Source organism: Narcine bancroftii, chromosome 12 (assembly GCF_036971445.1).
Source record: "Narcine bancroftii isolate sNarBan1 chromosome 12, sNarBan1.hap1, whole genome shotgun sequence".
Lineage (NCBI taxonomy): Eukaryota > Metazoa > Chordata > Chondrichthyes > Torpediniformes > Narcinidae > Narcine > Narcine bancroftii.
Window position 1 is genome coordinate 99496701 of NC_091480.1, and position 23977 is coordinate 99520677.

Below are 23977 nucleotides of genomic sequence, written 5' to 3' on the forward strand. Positions count from 1 at the left end.
GAGTATTTTAGATCAACTCCATGTCCTCTTCCAGAATTGGTCGTCTAATTACCAAATCGAACTTTCAGTTACTGTGTCACAGCCACTTGCCTATATTAATCTCTAATTTTGAGACTGATGTACCCATCATGATTCTGGATATTCGAATTAAGGGAAACAGCATCCCTACACATTCTAAGTCAAACCCCATGGTGAGTTTTCATTGCATTCCTATTATTCCCTTGTGGAGTGTCGGAAAACCAGACCAGCACAGAGTATTCCAGGTGCAGACTCACCAGGGTCCCATGCAATTTCAATAAGACTCCTTACTCTTTACTCAAATCCTTTTGTAGTAAAGACCAACATGTCTTTTGCCTTCCCAATTATTTACTGTATCTGCACATTAACATGCAGATCTTTCTGAACTTTTCACTCTTTAACCAATTAATTAATACTCTGTATTCTGAAATTTTTACTCTGTAAAATGATCCTCTGTTGCAGGTTCTCAGAACACTGGTCGAAGCTCCCCACCCCCAGGATATGTTCCAGAGCGACAACAGCGGATAGCTCGCCAAGGGTCTTACACCAGCATTCATAGTGAAGGGGAGTTCATTCCTGAGAATATGGAACAGTGTGTAAGTGAAGAATTTGGTCAATAATGTGAACTGAAACAAAAGTCAAAATTTCTAACAGATTTTATCCCTTTGAGGGTACTTGACAATATGTGACAGCACAGTACAGGCCCTTCAGCCCACAATGTTGTGCTGACCTATGTAAATGTGTACATCTCTAGTGAACGTTCTAACTAAATTATCTCAATTATTAAAGCCTCTAATCTTTTCCATCTCATTTCCCCCCCTCAAGAAAAGAAATCTTGCACCCAGGTTGGAAATGGTTGGTTATCAAGTGCTGGCTTGTGAGCTGATTTTGTCGATGAAAAAGCGAGCTCTCGTTCGTTTAGGTTTGATGATGCGATCCATGGATGTCCTTCCATCAGATTGAACCCAAGGATATCTCCAAAACCTCTGGCTACTCAGGCTCCTGGCTCATGGATTTTCTTAGGAATTTCTGCCTTGTCAATTTTTGTACCAATTTTAGACGTATAGTAGTACCCTTTTGGCCCATTCTGCCCAATTACACCCAATTAATCTACAACCTTCGGTATGTTTTGAACAGTGGTAGGAAAACCCACACAGACATGGGGGAGAAAGTATAAACTTCTTGCAGATAGTGCCTGATTTGAATACTGGTCCTGATCACTGCCAATGTCGCGGCGTTATGCTAACTGCTATGTTCACCATGCTCTCCTGTTGTCGTATGAAAGAAAGTAAAAACACTCCAGAAAAATTATAACAGGAAAACCTAACCTCAGATATTTAGTGGTGAAGAACATGACTCTAGGGGCCACATTTGGAGAAACCAATCTCTTCCAGGGAGGTTGGGCAACCAAGAATGAAACAAAAGCCAAGTAACAGTTCTGATAAAAGGTCATCAACCTAAAAGCTTCACTTTTCTCCTTCCATCACAGAAACTGCTGAGTATTTCTGGCATTTTCTGTTTCCTTCCATGTCTCCAGCACCTGCATCATTTTACTTTCAAGTACTGGTAAATAGTGTTTTTTTTAAATGGGTTTATTTAGAACATTACAGCACAGTGCAGGCCCTTCAGCCCATGATGTTGTGCTGACCTATGTAAACCCTCTCCACAACAATTTAACCCTTGCCTCCCTCACACCATAACCCTGTATTTTCTTGCATCTACATGCCTATCTAAGAGTCTTTTGAATGTCCCTATTATACCAGCTCCACCACCAGCCTCAGCAGTGCATTCCAGGCATCTACCACTCTGAGTTACTTTAAAAAAAAACTTTCCTCTGACATCTCCCTAAACTTTCTTCAACTCACCGTAAACATATTTATTGTTGTCATTCCAGGAAAAAGATGTTTTCTGACCACCCCTTTCTAAAGCTCCTTGTAATCTTGTGTACCCCTCTTCAATCACCTCTCATCCTTCATTGCTCCAAGCTTTGTAGCTTATATGTGATCTGTCCAATGATGAGCTCAATCCTTGCCAATTTAGAATCTTTGGTACCTGCTTAGCATTACCCCACAGAGTACTCTTTTGTTATAGTACTCTTGATCTTGGGGTTTAAACGCTCACAGATATGTCCTGTCTTATAATTTCTAAAAAAAATAACCCACTTTCAGGCTGCACCCTGGTGTACCCCCATGAATCTGGCATGAACTCTTGCCCTCTCAGAGCATACTGCTATGTCTAAACTGTGTACCAGGACACTGTTCACCAGTGCATTTTCTCAGGAGTGCATGGCCCCATAGCTCAGTGAAGAGGTGCCTGTGGCATGATGTTGGGTAGGCCATATTGGTACAGTGGATGCGGCCATTGCTGGCACTGGCTGTGGTGCCTCCATGTATTGGCCTGGATCCTACAGCCTATATCATTTACTCGTGTTGACATGACGAAAGATGCATTCTCTTTTTGGTTGTACAGCAGTCCCTAGCCCAGGGATAACCAACTCAAGATTTGTTGCTGATCATTAAGCAACCAAATGGGGACACAGCCATTTCCATTGTGTGATGAGACAGGCCAACTCCAATCTAAGTTCATATTAAGGATTGCAGCACCTCACCGATGCTGGGTTGATTGCAAGGCACAAATGTACTGGAGAAACTCAACAGGTCACGAAGCATCCATAGGAAGTAAAATGTTTTGGACCTGAGCCCTTCATCAGGAATGAATTCTGAGCTTGCATTCAATAACAGAAATTTTTATGGAAATTATCACTTGGATCCTTTCCCCAATTCCTGACTCACTACCTCTGTTGACATTCCTGTCACTTCCATTGTGGGTGCAGTATTCCCAGGTAGGCCTCAAATACCCTCCTGTTTCAAACAGGTATCAATCATATCAGTACCCTTCCTTAATGACCATCGACCAGTTGGCCTTATATCAACAGTGATGAAGTGTTTGGAAAGGCTGGTGATGAAGCAGATCAGCTCTGGCTGAGTGATGACATGGATCTATTCCAGTTCATCTATCGTAGAAACAGGTCTATGGCGAATGCCATCTTACTGGCTCCACACAAAGCCCTGGAACTCCTGGACAGCAAAGATGCATACATCAGGATGTTCTTTATTGACTACAGTTCGGCATTTGACACCACCATCCCCTCAAAACTGATCAGCAAACTCCCAAGACCTGGGGGTTAACATTCCACTGTGTAATTGGATCATGGATTTCCTCACCTCCAGAATCAGTGAAGATTGGTAAGAACTTCTCCACAATCTCCATCAGTACCGGAGCACCACATTGCTGTGCTCTTAGCCACTGCTCTACTTGCTTTACACCGAGGACTGTGGCTTGGTATGACAGTAACACCATCTACAGATTTGCTGACAATATCACAGTAGTGGGCTGTATAAAGGAAGGGATGAGCCAGCATACAGGATGGAGATTAAAAACTTGGCTGAATAGTGAACCAACAACAACCTTGCACTCAATGTCACCAAAACTAAGGAGCTGATTGTTGACTTTGGGAAGGAAAGCCAGAGGTTTAAATCCAGTGATTATTGGAGGATCAGAGGTGGAGAGGGTGAGGAAATTTACATTCTTGGGAGACACTATCTCGGAGGATCTTTCCTGGACCAAGCACACCAATGGTATCATGAAACAAGCACATCCGTGCCTCTACTGCCTCAGGAGTTAGCGGAGTTTTCGTAGGATACAAGAAACCCTGGTAAATTTCTACAGAGTGATGGAAAGTGTGCTGACCAGTTGCATCACGGTCTGGTTCGGGAACACCAATTCCCCTGAGCATAAAGCCCTACAAAAGATAGTGGACAAGGCCCAGGACATCACAGGCAAAACTCTCTCCACTACTGAGTACCTCTACTGCACTGGTTTCCAAACTGCCCCCTAAACTCAAATTGTACCTTAAGCAACCCTTATGCCATAGTGCTCTGTGATTAGTAAGGGATTGCTTAAAGTGGTATGTGAGTGGGAAGGGAAGGGTGAGAATCACTGCTCTAGACCCAATTGTTACTGGAATATTTTGCTTGAGAAAAATTGTCATTGGCCCATTTCCTTTGGAGTTATGAAACCGTGCACATAATGAGTCATTTAGGTACGATTAAAACAGTGGTTTTCAAACCTTTTTCTTTCCACTTATACCACCTTAAGCAATCCATTACTAATCACAGAGCATCTATGGCATACGGGTTGCTTAAGGCGTGTGAGTTTAGGGGGCAGTTTGAAAACCACGGATCTACAGGGAATGCTGCCATCAGAGGACAGCAGCAATTATCAGAGACTCATACCACCCAAAACACACTCTGCTCTCGTTACTTCTATCAGCAAAGAGGTCTCGGTGCCACAAGACTTGAACCACCAGGTTGAGGAACAGCTGCTACCACTCCCCATCAGACTCTTCAATGACAAACTCAATCCGAGACTCATTTAAGGACTCTTACTTGTGCAATTGATTTTCTTTTGTTCTCCCTGTATTTCACAGTCAGTTTGTTTACATTTGTTATCTGTTTACAGTTCTTCATTTGTTTACATGTTTACACTTTTTTTTGTACTACCAATAAATGGTGATTCTGCCTGGCCCACAGGAAAAAGGAAGCTCAGGTTTGTATGTACTCTGGCAATAAATCGGAAATACCGGCCTGAATCAGGAACATCTCATCATCAATCAGCCACAGGACAGTCTTCAAAATGGAAACAAAATTGTACAGTGGGGTAAAGTAGCATTCCAATTAGGGTAGCCAATCTGTGTGTGCCAACAATATTTTCATTTAGCATTGGAGATCTCCATAATTGTTTGTCCTCCATAAAGTTGCATCATTTCTCAATGGATGTTTGAGGCGGTCTGTTATATAATGGTTGTATGCACCAGGGCAGACATTTTGTAAGGGGCTGTGCCTCCATGGTTTCTGTATCAATGTCCACTGGAAGCCACTCACTGCCATATTTAGCTCTTCCTGTTTATCCTTGTGGAGGGGTAGCTTGTGCAGAGGCTGTGAATAGCATGGCAGCTCACATTGTCTGTGAGCTGGTAGACTTATTCCCATTCTTGACTGTCTCCTAGCGATCACAAACTGGCTGTCTGTGAACGAAATTTCCCCATCATGCCCACAGGTTTACTGAAAGGTTGCAATCTATCTCGTGTGAAGGCACCTGCAGTTCCACAGTTCTGGTGTTTTGCTGCAGTGGTTTCTTGTCCAAATTACCTTCCACAGCTTTCACTTCCTGTCACATTCTTCAATGCAGACGAGCCCCCTCCGTCCCTGTGCCTGTGTTGTGTCAGAGCTGGCCTCAGCACCTCCACATCTGTTCTTTACCTCACTCAAACCACATATACTGTACTTTTCATTCATTCTTTCTAACTTGTACTCTGCTTTTGCCTAAAGGAAAACCTCCTGTCCATTACCCTTTTAAAAATCACAGCTTTCATTTGCTCAAGACTTCTCATGACTCTGGGGTGCCCCAAACCACATCAGAGACACTGAATTATTTTAACTATTTTTGAAGTCCATTCACATTTAACATATAGGAAATGCAGCAGACAATTTTGGCACAGTAAAGTTCTACCAACAGAAATTGAGATGAGATATCTTTCAGCTGTAGTCAATGAACAGTATTGTTCCGTTAGATCACTTGGACTACAAGAACATCCACATCAGGCTGTTGTTCATTGACTGTAGCCTTGTGTTTAACACCATCACACCAATAAAACTAATCATAAACACAGGAATCTGGGGCTCGGTTCACTCCTTTGCAACTGGATTCTATATTTCCTCAATGGCAGCACCCATCAGTTTTAGATTGGCAGCGTTGCCTCCTCCTCATTGACCATCAACACGGGCACCTCAAGGCTGCGTGCTTAGTTCCTTTCTCAATTCCCTTTGCAGTCATAATTGTGTGGCCACAATCACCTCCAACCTAATCTATAGATTTGGTAATGACACAACAGTTGGTCGAATAATGGGTGATAATTAGTCCGAATACAGGGTGGAGCTCGAGAAACAATCTTACTATGAATGTTGATAAGACCAAGGAACTTTCCGTGGATGTTAGGAAGGAGAGACTGATGGATCACGCATCGGTCTTCAGCATGGAGCCGGCAGTGGAGAGATCCTTTGGGTATGTGGGAGTCCACGTATTAGAGGATCTCTCCTGGAGTCGGCATATCAACACAGCCTTAAAGAAATGCCTCTACTTTCCAAGTCTCAGGAGATTTGGCATGTTACCAAATATTTTATCAGACTTCTACTGGTGTACTGTGGAAAGTATATTGACTGGTTACATCACATCCTGGTTTGAGAGTAGAGGGATGCAGAATGTGGCAAAGCTCGCCAAGTCTATCAGTGACACTGATCTCCCATCCAATGAAGACTACTATGTGAGATGCTACCTCAAGAAGACCCCAACATCATAAAGAATCCCTCTGGTCACAATCTATTCTTGCAGCTAGAGAGAAGCCTGAAGTCCAGCACCTCGGGATTTAAGAAACGTTTTTATTTCCAACAGCTATCAGACTCTTGAATCTCCCTGTACTAAGCTTAAACTGCTCTGGGACCACCCAAAGATCTGTCTGTGTGATTGAAACATCATTTTATTCTTGAACTAATTGCAACTGTAAGTATTGATTTGGTCATCTATATATTATCTCTGTTTCTGCCTGGGTATATTGTGGTAATTGAAGATAAACTATTTCATACCTGTGTAGCAATAGTTTTCAGTGCATTTGTACATGTATTTATTACAAACTCCCATAATCATCACGTTGAGCCAATAGGCCAAGGGACCCAGAGACTTGGTTTAACACTTAAAATGAAAGATGGCTCACAGGCTAGGGCCACAAGACCGGTTATGAAAGTGGTATAAGCGTAGATGGGAGTCTTTCTTTGGGACATTGATTCCAAACAGTGCTGTGACATTATCTGGGATCTTCAAGGCTAAAATTTCCTTGAAAGCTAAAGATTGATCTTGGCCTTCAGAATATGTCAAAGCTTTTTTCATCATGAACATTTTAGCGTGCAGTCACTGTTCTCTTTAACTCATCCAATCTCCACAGCAAAATCCCAGAAAGACCTAATCAGCTTGATTTTATTCGCATTGAGTATTGAAAGCTTGCTGAACAGCACACCAGGAGCAAGGTTTCCTCTCAATAGTCTCATGGGAGATCTTGCCATTTGCACATAGTAATACGCATCTTCAGTGGTACCCTGTGCAACCCTGGAGCCCTTAAATAATCCTTTGGAATTGGCTTCCGTCTTGCAATATGAAAGTTTATTGTCATAAACATGAGTGCAATATAGTGATGCACCAAAATTCTTACTGCTGCTGTCGAGCAGTGATGCACAGTACACCAACAATCGCACAAATTAAATGGACCACAGTGCACACGGGCACAAAAAAATGATAAAAAGATGGATAAATAATGGCAGGTTCTGTTAATGCAAAAACAAAATGATGTTTCAATAATGCAGACAGATGTTTTGGTGGTCCCGGAATAGTGTATGGCGAGATATAAATCCAGTCATTCCGTTGATCACATCTTTAACCTTGTAACCATGGTTACTGAATGTACACAAGTCAACTTTTGTAGACAGTAATTTGCTGTTTTGGAAATATGAGGGGATGCAAGCAAACATATAGTTGCAAAGTTGTTTTTTTGGATGAAACCAGCTGTAATTGAGCAAGATCAAGACATTGGAAACATCTGGATTAAATTTTGTCCAAATATAGCCAGTCATTTTCTCAGCTATGCTCCAGACTGTGAATCCACAGAAAATTGCTTCAAATTAGCAGAAGTATTCAAGCTTCCCAGAGTGGGTGTGGAGAAAGAAAAAGAGCAATTGAATAGAGAAAAATTAAATTTCAGGAGTTAGGATCCCATCCAAAAGTGTGAAATCCTAAGATGACCAGTAAATGGGGAATTTGAAGTGAATATTTTGAATACACATTAAACACAGACCCATATGATGGGGGGGGGGGGGGGTGGTAGGGGATAGAACGTTTCAATCTGGATCCTCCTGGTTAAGTTGATAGAAATTAAAATTATCAGTAAAAGGAGAACAAAACTGAATGCAGGAAATACCATGAACCATTAAATGAACGGGTCAGTGAGGATGTGTGAGACCAGATTAGTTGTGACCGTAAAGGGAATCCAAGGTAATGAAAGAATGGAGTTGCGCAAAAGCCAAAAAGTGATTCTTGTGGTGGATGCAAAGATACGGCTTGGGTTGGAGGTAGGTCACACATCCTTAAAAATAAGATGGAATGGTACAAGTAACACAGTATTGGAGGAGGTATTTAAAGTTGTCAGCAAAGCAGAGGAGCCCAGGCTGAAGGGATCCACTGATCCACGAGTGGGTAAAATGGGAGAAAGGGGAAGTTCTGGTTATAATCTTTAAACCCTTCTTTGATATGGCAATGGCATCCAATGTCTGGATTATTGGCCTGCTCAATAAATGGAGGGGGATCAACCTGTAAAAGCAGGCTAGTTGTTTAAGTGACAGATAAACTTGGATTCAGTGATAGGAGACAAAATTGTTGCCCTAAAAATAAAGTTAATAAAAGATGGACCTTCTTTGTTTTCACCTCTCATCATTATCCGGGTTCCCAAATGTTGGTTGGAGGAGAAGAGTTGTATCTGGCGTATTCCCAAAGATCTCCATTTTTGCCTAGATCCCTTTCCCTTACCTCAGCCCCATGCCCTCAAAGAACACTCAAAATATAGAACACTGAAGCACAGTACAGGTCCTTCAGCCCTCAATGTTGTGTTGACCCATATATTCCTTAAAAAATAGTAAACCCTCCCTACCCTTTAACCCTCTATTTTTCTTCCCTTCATGTACCTGTGTTTTTTAATGCCCCTAATGTACCAGCCTCCACCTTCATCCCTGGCAAGGCATTTCACACATCCACTATTTTTATTTTTATAATATTTACCCCCGATATCACCTCTAAACTTCCCTCCCTTCACTTTATACTCAAATCCTCTGGTGTTTACTATTCTTGCCTTGGGAAACAGGTGCTGGCTATCCACCCTATCTATGCCTCTCATAATCGTGTAGACCTCGATTAAGTCTCCTCTCATCCTTCTACGCTCCAAAGAGAAAAGCCCCAGCTCTGCTTACCTTGCCTCATAAGACATTTTCCAATCCAGGCTACATCCTGGTAAATCTCTGCACCCTCTCCACCTCTTTCCTATAATGAGGTGACCAGAAATGAACACAATACTCTGTGGTCTTACCAGAGATTTGCAACATGACCTCTCTACTCCTGAATTCAATCCCCCTATTAATGAAGCCCAGCATTCCATAAGCTATCTTAACTATCCTATCAACCTTTGTGGAGACCTTGAAGGATGCATGGATTTGAACCCCAAACTCCATCCACACTCTTAAGTAACTGACCATTAACCCTGTACTCAGCCTTCTGGTTTAACCTTCCAAAATGCATCACCCAGATTGAACTCCATCTGCAACTTCTGGCCAACTCTGCAACCTGTCTACATCCTTTGGTAATCTTCAACAACTTTCAGCTCCATCCACAACTCCTCCAACCTTTGTATCATCTGCCAGCACTGACCCATCCTTCCATCTCTTCATCCAGGTCATTTATAAAAATCACAAAGACAGGGGTCCCGGAACAGATCCTTGCCTCACTCCACTAGTCATTGACTTCCAGGCAGAATACTTCCCTTCCACTACACTTTCTGCCTGCAAGCCAATTCTGAATCCGCACAGCCAAAGTTCCATGGATCCCATGCCTCATGATTTTCTGAACGAGTCTCTCATGGGGGACCTTGTCAAATGCCTGGCTAAAATCCATATAAGACTACATTTACTCCCTACCCTCATCAGTTTCTTTTGTTAATTCCTCGTCCCTCTCTCCCTGCTTACCCAATTTGATGCATGTCCCTGAGATGTAATAATGGTTTTCCCTTGACCACAAGCCTATAATCACAAAGCCATTCATGAAAAGAATTATACTGTGGCCCACTGTTCACATCAGTATGTTCTTTCCTGCAGATATATGAGCCTCAGAGCAGTGCAGAAAACTCCATATCAAGCAGTTGCCAGTCTTTGGATAGACGAGCAGACAGGTAAGTGCAGTTCATGAACTGCCTCATTATTCACTTCATCTGGCCTTTGTTGTTGATAATCCAGCAAAATTTGCCACCTGTGATTACCAAGGGAATTAAAACTAGTGGAGAAAGTAAGAAAATAACGTTCCAGGGAACTTTTTGGTGACCAGTTCAAAGGCAACTCTTCCCAGAGGCAAAACTTTTCAGTTGAGCGGTTTAATGATTAATGATAATTAATGCCATCTGCCAGGCAGAGCAATCCCACTACACCGGGTTTGTCTGTAACGGCCATCCCCATTGGCTTATTGTTGGTCAATGATGCCTATCGTGCTCTGCTCCAATCCTCTGTTCCCTGCTTGGAAACCAGCCGTTCAAACACACTCTTCTACAGGTAGCATATTGTCAATGCCTAAATTACTTTTCCACTTTATTGATTTTTTTCCTCTCTGGGATGCAGTTTGTTTACATTTCCTTATTTGTTTACTCAGAATCTCAGGGTTGTATGTGATGTCCTCTGTACTCTGCCAATAAATTTGAAACCTAAATCTAAAAGGGTTGATGGGGTAAAAACACAAAGCTGGAGAAAGTAAGCAAGTCAAACAGGGTACTTTATGAAGCAAATATAAAGCTACATCACCAATGTTTTGGACTTGAGCCCTTCATCAAGGTACGATGGGGTACAGTTTAGTCCTTGCCAATTCTCTTCCAAGCCAGAGAGTGTTACTATTTCTGAGCCAATGTTTTGCATATACATTGTCATGCTCAGATGATGTGGCTTTCAAGGAAATGTTTTACTCTTGTGTCCATACCTTGCTTTGCGATGTTTCTTGCTTTTAAAGATATGCTGGACACTTCGCCAGATCTCAGTAGTATTTGCAAGGCCACCAGAGGTGAGGTGATTATAGTCTACTGTGGTGAAAGTTAAGTTATGGAGTAGGTTGTACTATGGAAACTGCAGGGGGTGACTGTGCATTGCCGGGGTGCTCCTCAACCACCTCCTTCCAGTGGCCGCAGTGTGGAATGGAATGTGAGATTCTATCCATCTGAAGGCACAGGACCTGCTTTTCATTTCACACAGCTTGATATCATTTGGTGTACTTGCATTTGTGCTCTTTTGGTGGCTGAGGTCCAAGAGTGTAAAATGACCTTGCACTCAACGTCTGCAGAACAAAGGTCCTTTCTAACATGCCTTGAAAAATAACACTGCCCGTTTATGGCAATTTCCCGGATAAAGAGGGCCACTTTTCTAGGGAATCACCTCTCCAGCTGAGGCATTCATCAGTGATGATCACCTTCAAAGTATCAGTGCAGCCTTTAGTCGATTGAGGAAAAGGGTAACTAAGACCAAGGCTTCAAACCTGGGACAAAATGGATGCCCTAACAGAGATTCTTTCCCTCAATGTTTCTGAGACCTGAACTGGACAATTGCCCCTTGTATACACTGGAAAGATTTCACAAATTCTGTCTCTGCTAAGTCTCCAAATTCACAGAAGGAAAAGTGAATCTGTTCCTCGGCCAATATCCCCATCTTTAACTCTGTGGGATGGACCGTGTCATTGATATGCCTGACGCCAGATTTCCCGCTTGTGTTCGAGTAACACAGATAAAAAGCTTTGGCTCAAAATAGCCACCATTCTTTTTCTCCCACTGATGGTGTTCAGCCTGCCGAGTTCTTCCAACAGAATGGGTTTAGCTTCAGATTGCAGCATCTACCGTCTCCTGTGTCTCCTGCTGTGTTACTAACATTGTTTTCTTTTCAATTTACAGTCCTTCATATCGGAAGTCTCGTATGTCCAGAGCACAGAGCTACCCTGATAACAGACAGCTATACTTGGGTAGGTGTGCGAATTATATCATGAGCTTGCAGCTTTGACATTATTTTCCAGGAATCTGGAACACCTCTTATTGTTGCCTCAAACTACGATAGCTGATGTTTGAGTACAGCAGGCTGAAGAGGAGCTGAGGTCTGTGAAATGCACTGTTGCATAATCCATTCTTGTTTTGAGCGTCTGTTTTACATTCACTCCAATAAAGTCGCAGAGATGACTACTCTGAGAATTGGGAGTCACAATGATGTGAAAGGAGAGCGGGTCCAGTTTTTAATCTTTAGGCACAGTAGAGAGAGTTTCACCCTACGGTGGATGTTGTGGCTTTGTGGAGGTACTTTCATCAGAAGTTTAAAGGGAGATTTCTGCATCTGAACAGTGCTTTCTGTCTTGTGACTTGTTAGGTCTTGGTGCTCTCTTGGGGTCACTTTCAATTTTCCAGCACTTGAACATGGCAGGTCAAATTTAGTGCATAAACATTGGCATTGGATTAACAAGCTTACACTTGTTTAAAGAACCTCTATGATTTCAAAAATTCAATGAATGGGAAGCAAATACTGTTCATCAGTTATTTACACACATTCCAACCATCTCATGTAAGCAGTGTAAAGTCCACTCATCAGACTGTGAGAAACAGTCGCAGGGCAGATTAGTTACAGGCAAGCTAGACACTGCAGAAATTCACGAGTATGTTTCCAGGCTGGACAGCTTGAGTCATAAGGAGAGGCTGGGTAGTCTTGGACTTTAGACCTTGGGGTTTAGGAGGCTGACGGGTGATCTTACAGAGGGATATAAAATCATATAAAACATGGTTCTGGCAAATAGTCACAGTCTTTCTACCAAGGTAGGAAAGTCTAAAACTGGAGGACATGGATTCAAAGTAAGATGGGAAAGATGCAACTCAGGGGCAGCTTTTTCACACAGAGGAAGGTGAGTAAATGGAATGAACTGCCAGAGAGAGAGAGAGGTGGGTACAATAATATTTGGACAGGTACACGGATAGGAAAAATAGGCCATCTGCTCCTGCTTGTAATTTAAGCGGTCCCAACCCACTGTTGTTTTCTTCACCCTTCTCAGCTTTAAATCTGTGACCAAGGTGCTCTGTGAATGCCTCATCAGATGGAGTGGACTCTACAGTGTTCATGTTGGATGGGAGTAATGAGTGGAAATAACTGATATGCCAGCTTCTCGTCAGCATGGATGAATTGAGCGGAAGGGCCTGATTCTATGCTGTTAACTTTGGCTCTATGATTTTACAGCCATAGTTTAGATCCTGGCCTATGAAGGAGACAAACACCAAGTTTCCATGCTGACAAGCCCCCCAAAGCCTAGAGTTAACGGTAGGACTTCAGTCAAATTGTATCATTGGAGAGAGTCATACAGCACAGAAATGGCCCACATAGCTGGTAAAATTATTTTGTTCTGTCTATCTTTCAATCATTTACTTCTAGATTCTGCCACTCGTACATACCAAGGGCATCTTACAGCAGCCAATCTAACCAACCTGTATATATTTGAAAAGCGAGAGGAAAAGCAGAGCACCTGGGGGAATGCCACATGGCCAAGGAGAGCAGATGGCATTGGGGTCGGGGTGAACCCCAGGCTGCTGGAGCCACAAGGTAGTAGCTCAACCAGCTGCATGACCTTGCCATGATTCGAAAAGGTGTGATATATTCATCAAGGAGCCTTGTGGTCACATTGCTGTACCTGGGTAGGAGCTGCAGGATGGTGGACATCAAGCTTTTAAGATTAGATTGTTTGGAGGCCCTTCCAGTAGCCCACTGTCATGAGATACTGAGGTGCTGTGTGCAAAGAACCACAGTCCAGTGAGCACCATCAAGATGGTTGTGGAGAAAAGAAGAGCAAACGTGACTAGAACAACACTGTGCAGAAATTGTCAGGGTTCTGTATAATTATGGTTTTAAAAAAAACCTGGAATCCAGCACCTAAGGGATTGGCAGATGCCAGATAAGCAAATTTTCCGGTTACATGAGATTGCGTGTTGCATGGATTGGTGAACTGACGGCGAGGTGTGCCAATTTTAAACTACATATATTTTACTTATTTATTTTCTGCAATTTTTTTTTTGCTGATTGCTTCAGGCTGCTGGTTGCTTGAATTGTGGATAATGGGGAGTTTTACTGAATGTGTAATTGGCCTTTGATTGGAGATGGTTCTAAGACATTTATTTGCTGTGTCCACATTTCTTCTTTTCATCAGATCGTGAAAATCATGTTCCTGATAAGGCTGGAAAAAAAGGGGGGACCTATCCCCGACATTTCCACATACCTCTCCACCAGAAGGATTATGGTGACGGTAAGTGTGGCACAGTGGACACACAATATTGCTCATTTTACAAAGACCATTCACTCATAGGGATTGAGTACCGAGCTGGAAGAATAAATAACCATGAATGAGTTTAAATATGGCAGACCCTGTATTTTCAAATTTAATCCAAAGACCCTAATAAACATCCTTTCCACTCCCTAAATCCTTGGTAGAAGTAAAACCTGAAAGTCTACAGACACTGTAGTTGAAGTAAAAACACAAGGCTGGAGAAACTCAGCAGGTCAAACAGTGTCCTTTATATGGCAAAGATAAAAATCCATGACCAACATTTCGGCTTGAGCCCTTAGTCAAGATGTGAGCAAAATGTAGGTAGGGTGTCCTAATTTGTGAATTTTTTTGAACATTTTATTGAAGAATTTTAAAACCACATCCATTTATAATAAAACTAAAAAAAAATTAAGTACATATGTGAGAGAGAAAAAACTTTCATCCATTCCTCTCTCCCTTCCCACCGCCATCCACGAACCCTCCCCTAAAATATCAAAGAAAAAGGAGAATGTCAAAAAGAAATATGCCTCAATACAAATAATGGAACTGGGGGTTACCAACAGGACAGGCTTTCAGAGAGTCCTTCAAATTTTCAAACCAACATATTGTATTTATGGGCTCCATAAATTGATACTTATTACATAGATTATAAGTTATTTTCTCAAGTGGAATACAAGAACGCAATTCCACTTACCATCTCTCCATCCCGAAGTCTGTATTTGATTTTCAAGAAATGGCTATGCACTTCCTAGAAACAGCTAAAGCTAATCATAAAAATTCAATTTGGAATATAGATAATCTTAATTGAGGTCTAACCACTTTAATATTACTCAACAAAAATAACATCAGATCTTGTGGGAATTTTACCCCTAATATTTTCTCCAAAACATTTTGTTACCTCTAACCAAAAAGGTTTTGCTCTAGGACACTCCCAAGTAGAATGCAAAAATGAACAGACTTCCTGATCACGTGTAAAACATAAATCTGATGATGTTGGGTTCAATTTTTTTAATGTTTGAAGAGTTAAATATAATTGATGTAAAAAGTTATATTGAACCAATCTATACCTTATATTAATACTTTTCATTATATTTTTTACATGATTGCATCCAGTCATTTTCATCTATTCATCTATTTAATATATACCTCCCATCTTAATCTTGATTTATGAATTCCTAACTGAGGAGCTGCTTTTTGAAGTAATTTATTCATCACCAAAATAAACTTATTTACACCACCCTTACATATCATTTAATTCTAATTTATTCTATCTAGCTAGTATCAAATTAGGGCCAACTGACTTGTGTGACTTAGCCAAATTGGATCAAGACAGCAATTAAAATCTCCTCCAATTATAACCTTTTCATGCGCCTCAGCAAGATGCATAAAAGAGTTGTGAATAAATCTCTCATCATCAACATTAGATGCACATGAGTGTCCACATCTCTGAATAAATTTGACAGTGTACCAAAACAAACCTCCCAGAAGGATCTGTGACCACACAATGAATCTTAACATTCTTATTAATCAAAATAACAACCCCTCATGCTTTAAAATTGAATGATGAAGCTAGTCTGAATTTGTGAATTAAGTACACAGTTTGACCTGCTGAGTTTCTCCAGTGTTGTGTTTTTACCCTAAGTACTTGGTTTCCTTTCATCTTGCATCTCATTTTGATACAAGGTGTGGAAGGGTTTTTAATTGAGCTGGCTGATAGTGAAGGTCCTCCCATCCGAATGGTTTCACTGGTCTCAGGGAAGCATCTGCAAATCTCCTCCCAGATGATTGCTGGCTTACAGTCATGCTCCATTGCATTGCATGGCAGACAAAATTACTTGTAACTTAAGGAACCAACCAGAAATATTTTATGATTTGGAAACCAAATATGGATTGTGTTGATAAAAGTCTGTCTATATTGCCCACTATACCTGCTCCTCCCAATTAATATGTTCAAGATAGAATTAATATGTTAGAAAATATAAATAATGAATGGTGTAAAATTATTCAAATGTGCTTTTTTCTTTGAGGGGAGGATGGGGATTAAATTGTGTATCAATTTGCATCGTTTTTATTATAATGTATTATTCAAGATGAAGAAATATCTTTGTAATTGATGCAAATGGAAAAATAAAATTTTAAATAAAAACAGCAAAGAGCTTAAAGGAGCAACATTGTCGAGTTCCCCTATGTAGCCTAAAAAAAATTATTGTTATAAATATGACCGTATTGAAGCACAAGAACATAAATACAATGGTTTAATCTGCTTTTTTTTTAATTTTTTATTTTTCACACCATAAACCACATTGACCATGATGCATACATTTTCCTTTTCAAATATATACAGTGCCATTTTCTCCCCCCCCCCCACCTTCCCCCCCATCCATTTAAAGTACAAAATCTAAGATACATTAAACCAGTCAAACAATGTTGTCATTCAATAAAAATAAACAAGAAATTCCACTGAGTCAATTCTTTTCATTTCCTTCTCCCATTTAGGTAGTGAATGTCCCCGGTAGGTTTTCTTTATTGTGTTTCATGTAAGGCTCCCATATTTGTTCAAATATTTCAATATTATTTCTTAAACTATATAACATAACATAACAATTACAGCACGGAAACAGGCCATTAGGCCCTTCTAGTCCGCACCGAACCAAACACCCCTTTCTAATCCCACCTCCCTGCACAATGCCCATAACCCTCCATCTTCCTCTCATCCATAGACCTGTCCAACCTTTTCTTAAATAATACAATTGACTCCGCCGCCACTATTTCTCCCGGAAGATCATTCCACACAGCTACCACTCTCTGAGTAAAGAAGTTCCCCCTCATGTTACCTCTAAACCTCTGCCCCTTAATTCTTAACTCATGTCCTCTTGTTTTAAACCTTCCTCCTCTTAACGGAAATAGTCTATCCACATCCATTCTGTCTATCTCTTTCATAATCTTAAATACTTCTATCAAATCCCCTCTCAACCTTCTACGCTCCAAAGAATAAAGACCCAATCTGTCCAATCTCTCCCCATACTCCAGATGCTTAAACATTCTGGTAAACCTTCTCTGCACTCTCTCCACTCTGTTTATATCCTTCCTATAATTAGGCGACCAGAACTGCACACAGAACTCCAAATTAGGCCGCACCAACGTCTTATACAGTCTCAACATCACCTCCCAACTCCTATATTCCATGCAATGATTGATAAAGGCCAGCATACTAAAAGCCTTCTTCACCACCCTATTCACGTGAGTTTCTACCTTCAGGGAACGATGTACCGTCTCTCCTAAATCTTTCTGCTCTTCTGTATTCCTCAATGCTCTTCCATTTACCACGTATGTCCTATTCTGATTCTTCTTACCAAAATGAAGCACCTCACACTTATCAGCATTAAATTCCATCTGCCATTTTTCAGCCCACTTTTCTAAGCAGCCCAAATCCCTCTGCAATCCTTGAAAACCTTCTTCATTATCCACTATTCCGCCTATCTTAGTATCGTCTGCATATTTACTAATCCAATTCACCACCCCATCATCGAGATCATTAATGTATATAACGAACAACAATGGGCCCAATACAGATCCTTGAGACACACCACTGTTATTTGCTGATTAAAAATTGGACCAAACTTGAAATTCTTTAGAGTAGTAAACATGTATTCCCATTCCACTCAATCAAACACTTTTTTCAGCATCCAATGAGAGAACGCACTTAGTCGTTGGGGTGGAAAGTAAATATAAAATAATCGATGTATATTATGGTAAGAATATTATTTTGTTATTGAAGCCGGACTGATCAGTATTAATTACTAATGGTAAGATATTCTCTAATCTGAGCAAGAACTTTAGATAATATCTTCATATCTACATTAAGTAATGAAATAGGTCTATAAGAAGCGCACTCAGTTGGTTCTTACCCATTTTTCAAATTAAGAAATGTACTTCATTAAAAGAGGAAGGAAGTTTCAGTTTCTCTCTCAAACGTTGCTGCTTGACCTGCTGAGTATTTAGCACCATTTTCTGATTTCATTAATGGATACAATAATTAAGGATGCCTCTCTTCACTGCTGGTTTATGCTAAGATGTACTTTCCTATAGATATTCCGGTCCTTCCCTGATCTGTTTCCGCTTTGCTTGAGCGGAAGCAGTTCCCTCTTGTTCACTGGATTCAAGGCAAAGTTTCCAGGAAACATGGATGCTGGCGTACTTCAGCCACCCAAGCTAACCACTTCTCCACACTGCCCCTTCTCACAATCAGCTAACAGGACTCACCAGATGTTTGAACCTGAGCTACATCTCCCCTCTGATGTGGGTCGAGAACAATTTTAGCCCTTGACTAACAGCCCACTTAAAACGACATTCTTTTTAATTTTTCATTTGGAATTGCTACCCATTGTCAGCATTATAACCGTATAACCATTTACAGCACGGAAACAGGCCATGTCGGCCCTTCAAGTCCGTACCGGTTCACTAGCTCCTCCGCAAACTCCTGAGGAAGTAGAGGCTTTCTTCATGATGCCATTGGTGTGTTGGTTCCAGGAAAGATCCTCCAAGATAGTGACTCCCAAGAACCTACACTTGGTCATCCTCTCCACCTCTCTGTTCAGAGGTTGAACCTCTGTAATACTTTGAATAAATAATTCCATTCTCCCCGTTGTAATACAAGATTAAATCGCTTTCCAGTGGATAGTGATTGTAAAGAAGAACGTTTGGGAATTCATTTCAGTGTGGCCAAGGCCCATTGTAACATAGAAACAGGGAGTTAGTCACCAGGATCTGGAAGATCCCAGCCTTGGGATCCACAGTTTCCACTGTGCTGGTAGATTTCAACTGATGCTGGATTTGGCCAACATATCTCCTCCCTCTTGGTGACTTGGTGAAAATTCAGGTGAGGATAGATAGATCAGGTTTGACTGGTTGTCATTCATTCATTAAATGCAAAGCTCAGGATGCATCTGCTGCTTCTGGAATCATGTCCCATTGTGAAGGGTGGTCTGTGATTTAGTCATTGAAATCCGTCACAATTTCTGTTTGCTGTTTCTGACGGACACATTTGTGCTGACAAGTGTTTACTTTATCCTTCAGGCCGGAGAACCTTCCCAAGAATTCGGCGCCAGCAGGGGAACCTGTTCACTCTGGTCCCATCCAGTCGGTCACTCAGTACAAATGGAGAGAACATGGGTCTGGCAACACAGTACATGGACAGCCGGGGGAGAATCCGCAGTGGGGACAGCGAGAACACGCTCTCGGTGCAAGAGAGGAATGTTTCTACGAAATGTAGGCCACCCTTTATCTTGTTTTGTGAGCTTAGTAAATATGTCGCCCGCACAGAGCACGTTGAAAGAGCACATTGAAATATCTTGGAGCGTTCTTTCATGGACATAGGCACAGCTTGGGGTGGGGGATGTGGTTGATCAAGGGAAGGTCAGGATACATGAGCTCTTATTTCCATTAATCACAAGCTACAGCAAGGGAGAGATTGGAATCAGTTTTACAACGAAAAGAGACCTTTCATGGAATTCAGATAATGGTGTAAGGTCAGTATTTATTGCCTTTTGAATTTGTGCAGCCTTGATAAATAGGTCTACCATCCTATTAACCTGAAAATTTCTCCTGCTTTTAACTTTTGTGTAACTCCACCAGTTTCTGGTATACAGTGCCCCAGCAACTCTTGATGTAAAATTATTTTTTTATTCACAATCCAATAGCCTCTGGTACCACTCAGGGAGTGTAAACTTCCCTACATTCTTTACAAACTTGCCTGATTTTACTGTCTGGAAGAAACAAGTTAAGTTTCTGTGATCTCTCCACATGAATGAAGCCTCTTATTTATCTTTGGTATCATAATCTATATCTTCTGTGTCACTCTCCCAATTCAGCTGAAGTAGGATATGCAAAGTGACCTAGTTGATTGATCAGTATTCTTTACATTTACATTCTGCAATGCTGTTTACCAAATTACAACCCTAAATGGTTTTTGTATGTCTGAAATCATGAGTCTGTTTTCCCATTTAATGTACATTTTCTCCTTGTTTGTGCACCAAAGTGCTTCATCTTGTTTGAGTTCCCTGCATAATTCGGTGTCTTTCTGTTTAATCTATCAGTCTTGTATCTTCAAATCAATTCCTGCCCTTTTCAGTCTGTTCAACTCTCAAGCCCAAGGCAGATTTTTAATATATTTTGTGTTTATGAAGATCTATAACATGAACACTGGTTCGCAAAGAAGTTCTGTCCACTGCCCTTCCCTTTATCATCTTTCCTACTTTACATATAACACACCTTCCGTTTACCAAACTACCCTCCCAGTAGATGTATCTTTGAAAAATCTAAATTTGCAATATCTTCTGTGTATTCCCCCGAGAGATCTTTTGCATTCATCAGTCATCACTTGTGGCAAGCCAAAAAAAAAAATGAATATGTAACTACAGAAGAATAAGGAAACCAGTAGAGTATACATCTAGATCTTCAAATGACTTGTGAAGGTATCACATGTTAGATTAGTTGTGCTATAAAATAGGGATTCACAGGCTCGTATAATATATCATTAAGGGTGGAGAATGGGTTAAGCATCAGAAAGGAGAGTGGGAATTAGGTATTTTTTGTTGGGCAGCTATTCATAATTTGTTTCAGTCACTGAGATGAAATATATCCAATCTCTACTTTATTTCTTCTGCCGAAGTACATGACCATATACTTCCCTACTCTGTATTCCATCTGCCATTGTTTTGTTCAGATCCACCTACAGACTCTTTGCTTCCTCAACAATACCCGCCCCTCCATATATCTTCATATTTTCCATAAACATAACCACAAACCATTGCGTCCATCATCTAAATAATTTCAAAGTTTAGATTTATTGTTAGAATACATACATGACATCGCAGACAACCCTGAGATTCTTTTTCCTGTGGGCTAGGCAGAACTACTTATCAAAAGGGTTGATTAATTAGAAAAAAGACCAGGGAATGCAGCTCTAAGCAAAGGGTTTGGGTATCCTTGTGAGCATGCAGATACAGCAAATGGAATGCTAACCTTTACTGCAAAGGGAATGGAGTAACTCAGAGACATGGTGCATTGGACGCCTGTCTCACAGGATGTACTTGCAGTGAGACAAAACAGAACCATAGAACATTATAGCACAGAAACTGGGTTCCTCGGCCCCTCCAGTCCTTGCCGAACCACCTTCTTTGCCTTGTCCCATTGACCCCAGTACTTAGCCCTCCATTCCTCTCCCATCCATACACTGATCCAAACTCCTCCCAAATGCTAAAATTGAGCCCTCATTCACCTCCCCAGCTGGAAGCACACTCCACACCCCTATCACTCCCTGTGTGAAGAAGCTCCCCCTCACCCCAAGCCCCTTCCCCCTTCATTCCCAAACCCTGCCCTCTGGCCTGTATCAAACCCACCCTCAGTGGAAAAAGCCCATCCACATCTACTTTGTCCACCCCCTCAATCCCAAATACCTCTATCAAATCTCCCCTCATTCTTCTACACTCCAGGGAATAAAGTCCTAACCTTCCCCTGTAACTCAGTTCCTGAAGTCCGGGCAACATCCTGATAAATCTTTTCTACGCTCTTTCTATCGATATCTTTCCTGTAGTTAGGTGATCAAAACTGCACACAGTACTCCAAATTTGGCCTCACCAATGTCTTGTACAACTTTATCCTGTACAACCTGTACTCAATACTTTGATTTATGAAGGCCAATGTGCCAAAAGCTCTCTTTACAATCCTATCCACCTGTAATGCCACTTTCAGGGAATTATGTATCTGTATTCCCAGATTCCTCTATTCTATCGCACCCCTCAGCTCCCTACCATTTACCGAGTATCTCCTTTCTTGGTTTATCGTGCCAAAATGCAACACCTCATACTTGTCTGCATTAAATTCCATCTGCCATTTTGCTGCCCATTTTTCCAGCTGGTCCAGATCCCTCTGCAAGCTTTGAAAATCTTTGCTGTTCACAACGCCTCCAATCTTAATGTCATCTGAAAACTTGTTGATCCAATTTACCATATTATCATCCAGATCATTGATATAGATGACCAACAACAATGGTCCCAGCACCGATCCCTGAGGCACACCACTAGTCACAGGCCTCTGGTCTGTGAAGCAATCATCCACCACTACTTTCTGGCTTCTCCCGTCCAGCCATTGTCGAATCCAGTTCACTACTTCATCGTGAATATCTAGCATCTGAAACTTCCTGAAAAGATCCATGTGGCATGTTGTAAAAGGCCTTACTAAATTCCATCCAAGGCCTTTCCTTCGTCAACTTTCCTGGTAACCTCCTCGAAAAACTCTATAATACAACCTACTATGCACAAAGCCATGTAGACTATCCCTAATCCGTCCAAGATAATCCAAATACTTGTGCAGGTAAACAAATATCCATTAAGAAAATTCACTTATACGAAGAAACCAGTGTTTGCTTTTACAAGAAATTATAATGGGTTTTTGCTTTTACAAAAATTGCCTCCAATTGTAGTCAATGGGTCTTCGCTATAAGAATTTTTAGTTTACGAACAGTTTCTCAGGAATGTTCTACCTTAGTAAAGTGGGGTATACCTGTGTAACTGATCTCTTACAACACCTACTGTTGACATAAGTCTCACTGGCCTATAATTTCCAGGGTTACATTTGAAGCCCTTTTTAAACATCGGAACAACATGAGCTACCCTCCAATCGTTCAGCACCACACCCATGGCTAAGGATATTTTAAATATTTCTGCCAGCCTCCCTCAAGGTCTGAGGGAATATCTTGTCAGGCCCTGGGGATTTGTCCACCCTTATTTGCTTTAGGACAACAAGCACTTTGCCCCTCTTTAATCTGTACAGGTTCCATGACCTCACTGCTTGTTTTCCTTACTTCCCACAACTCTGTCCCCTTTTCCTGAGTGAAGATTGATGGGGGGAAAAAATATTTAAGACCTCCCCCATCTCTTTTGGCTCCATGCAAAGTTGACCACTCTGATCTTCAAGGGGACCAATTTTGACCCTTACTATAATATACCTGTAGAAGCCCTGAGGCTTTTCCTTTATATTGTCTGCCAGAGCAACCTCATATTTTCTTTTATACTCCTCAAGAATCTCATTTGCTCCATGATGCTTTTACCTGTTATACAATTTTCTTCTTCTGAACCAGATCCCCAAATATCCCTTGGAAACCAAGGTTCCCTATACCTTCTGACCTTTCTGTTGATCCTGACAGGAACATACAAACTCTGTACTCTCAAAGTTTCACCTTTTGAAGGTCTTCCACTTAACTTGGGAATGTGCATCGTAGAGTACTGTGTGCAGATTTATACCCCTTGTGTGATAACCATGCCTTAGATTTGTATTTTGCACTGAGGGCATTATTTCCTGAGTAAGTTATTTTCTTTTAGCCATTACTTTAGCTGATCTTTTGGGTATGCAATTGGTTGAGATCAATGATGACTACCGGGATGAAGAATGTTGCTGACTACGAGATCGAGATGCTATTTAACGTTAAGGTAATGTGGGAGGAAATTATTTTGTTACTTGCCACTTATCAGGTCCTTCCTAATAGCTCACAAGGTCTTGCTGCAAGGTATGGGTTTTATCTGCTCAGGAAATATGTGGAGAAATTAAAATGAGATTCCTGCTTGTTTCAAATTAGCGCATTCTTCTACCACCTCATTGCCTGTGCTAAAATGACTGATGCACGGTTGCATAGTTTAACCCTCTCTCCCTTTTAAAACAG

At 41.2% G+C, this 23977-nt stretch overlaps 1 protein-coding gene across 3 annotated transcripts in view; it reads left to right on the forward strand.

The window, feature by feature from the left end:
* The window catches only part of map3k3 (mitogen-activated protein kinase kinase kinase 3), a 136580-nt gene that overhangs the window by 64520 nt on the left and 48083 nt on the right, over positions 1 to 23977 (forward strand). For all 3 annotated transcript variants that reach the window (XM_069905159.1, XM_069905161.1, XM_069905160.1), the window contains exons 8-12: positions 481 to 614; positions 10041 to 10114; positions 11864 to 11931; positions 14143 to 14238; positions 19336 to 19527. In XM_069905159.1, the coding sequence (XP_069761260.1) occupies positions 481 to 614; positions 10041 to 10114; positions 11864 to 11931; positions 14143 to 14238; positions 19336 to 19527 (564 nt within the window). The remainder of the gene's footprint in view (positions 1 to 480; positions 615 to 10040; positions 10115 to 11863; positions 11932 to 14142; positions 14239 to 19335; positions 19528 to 23977) is intronic.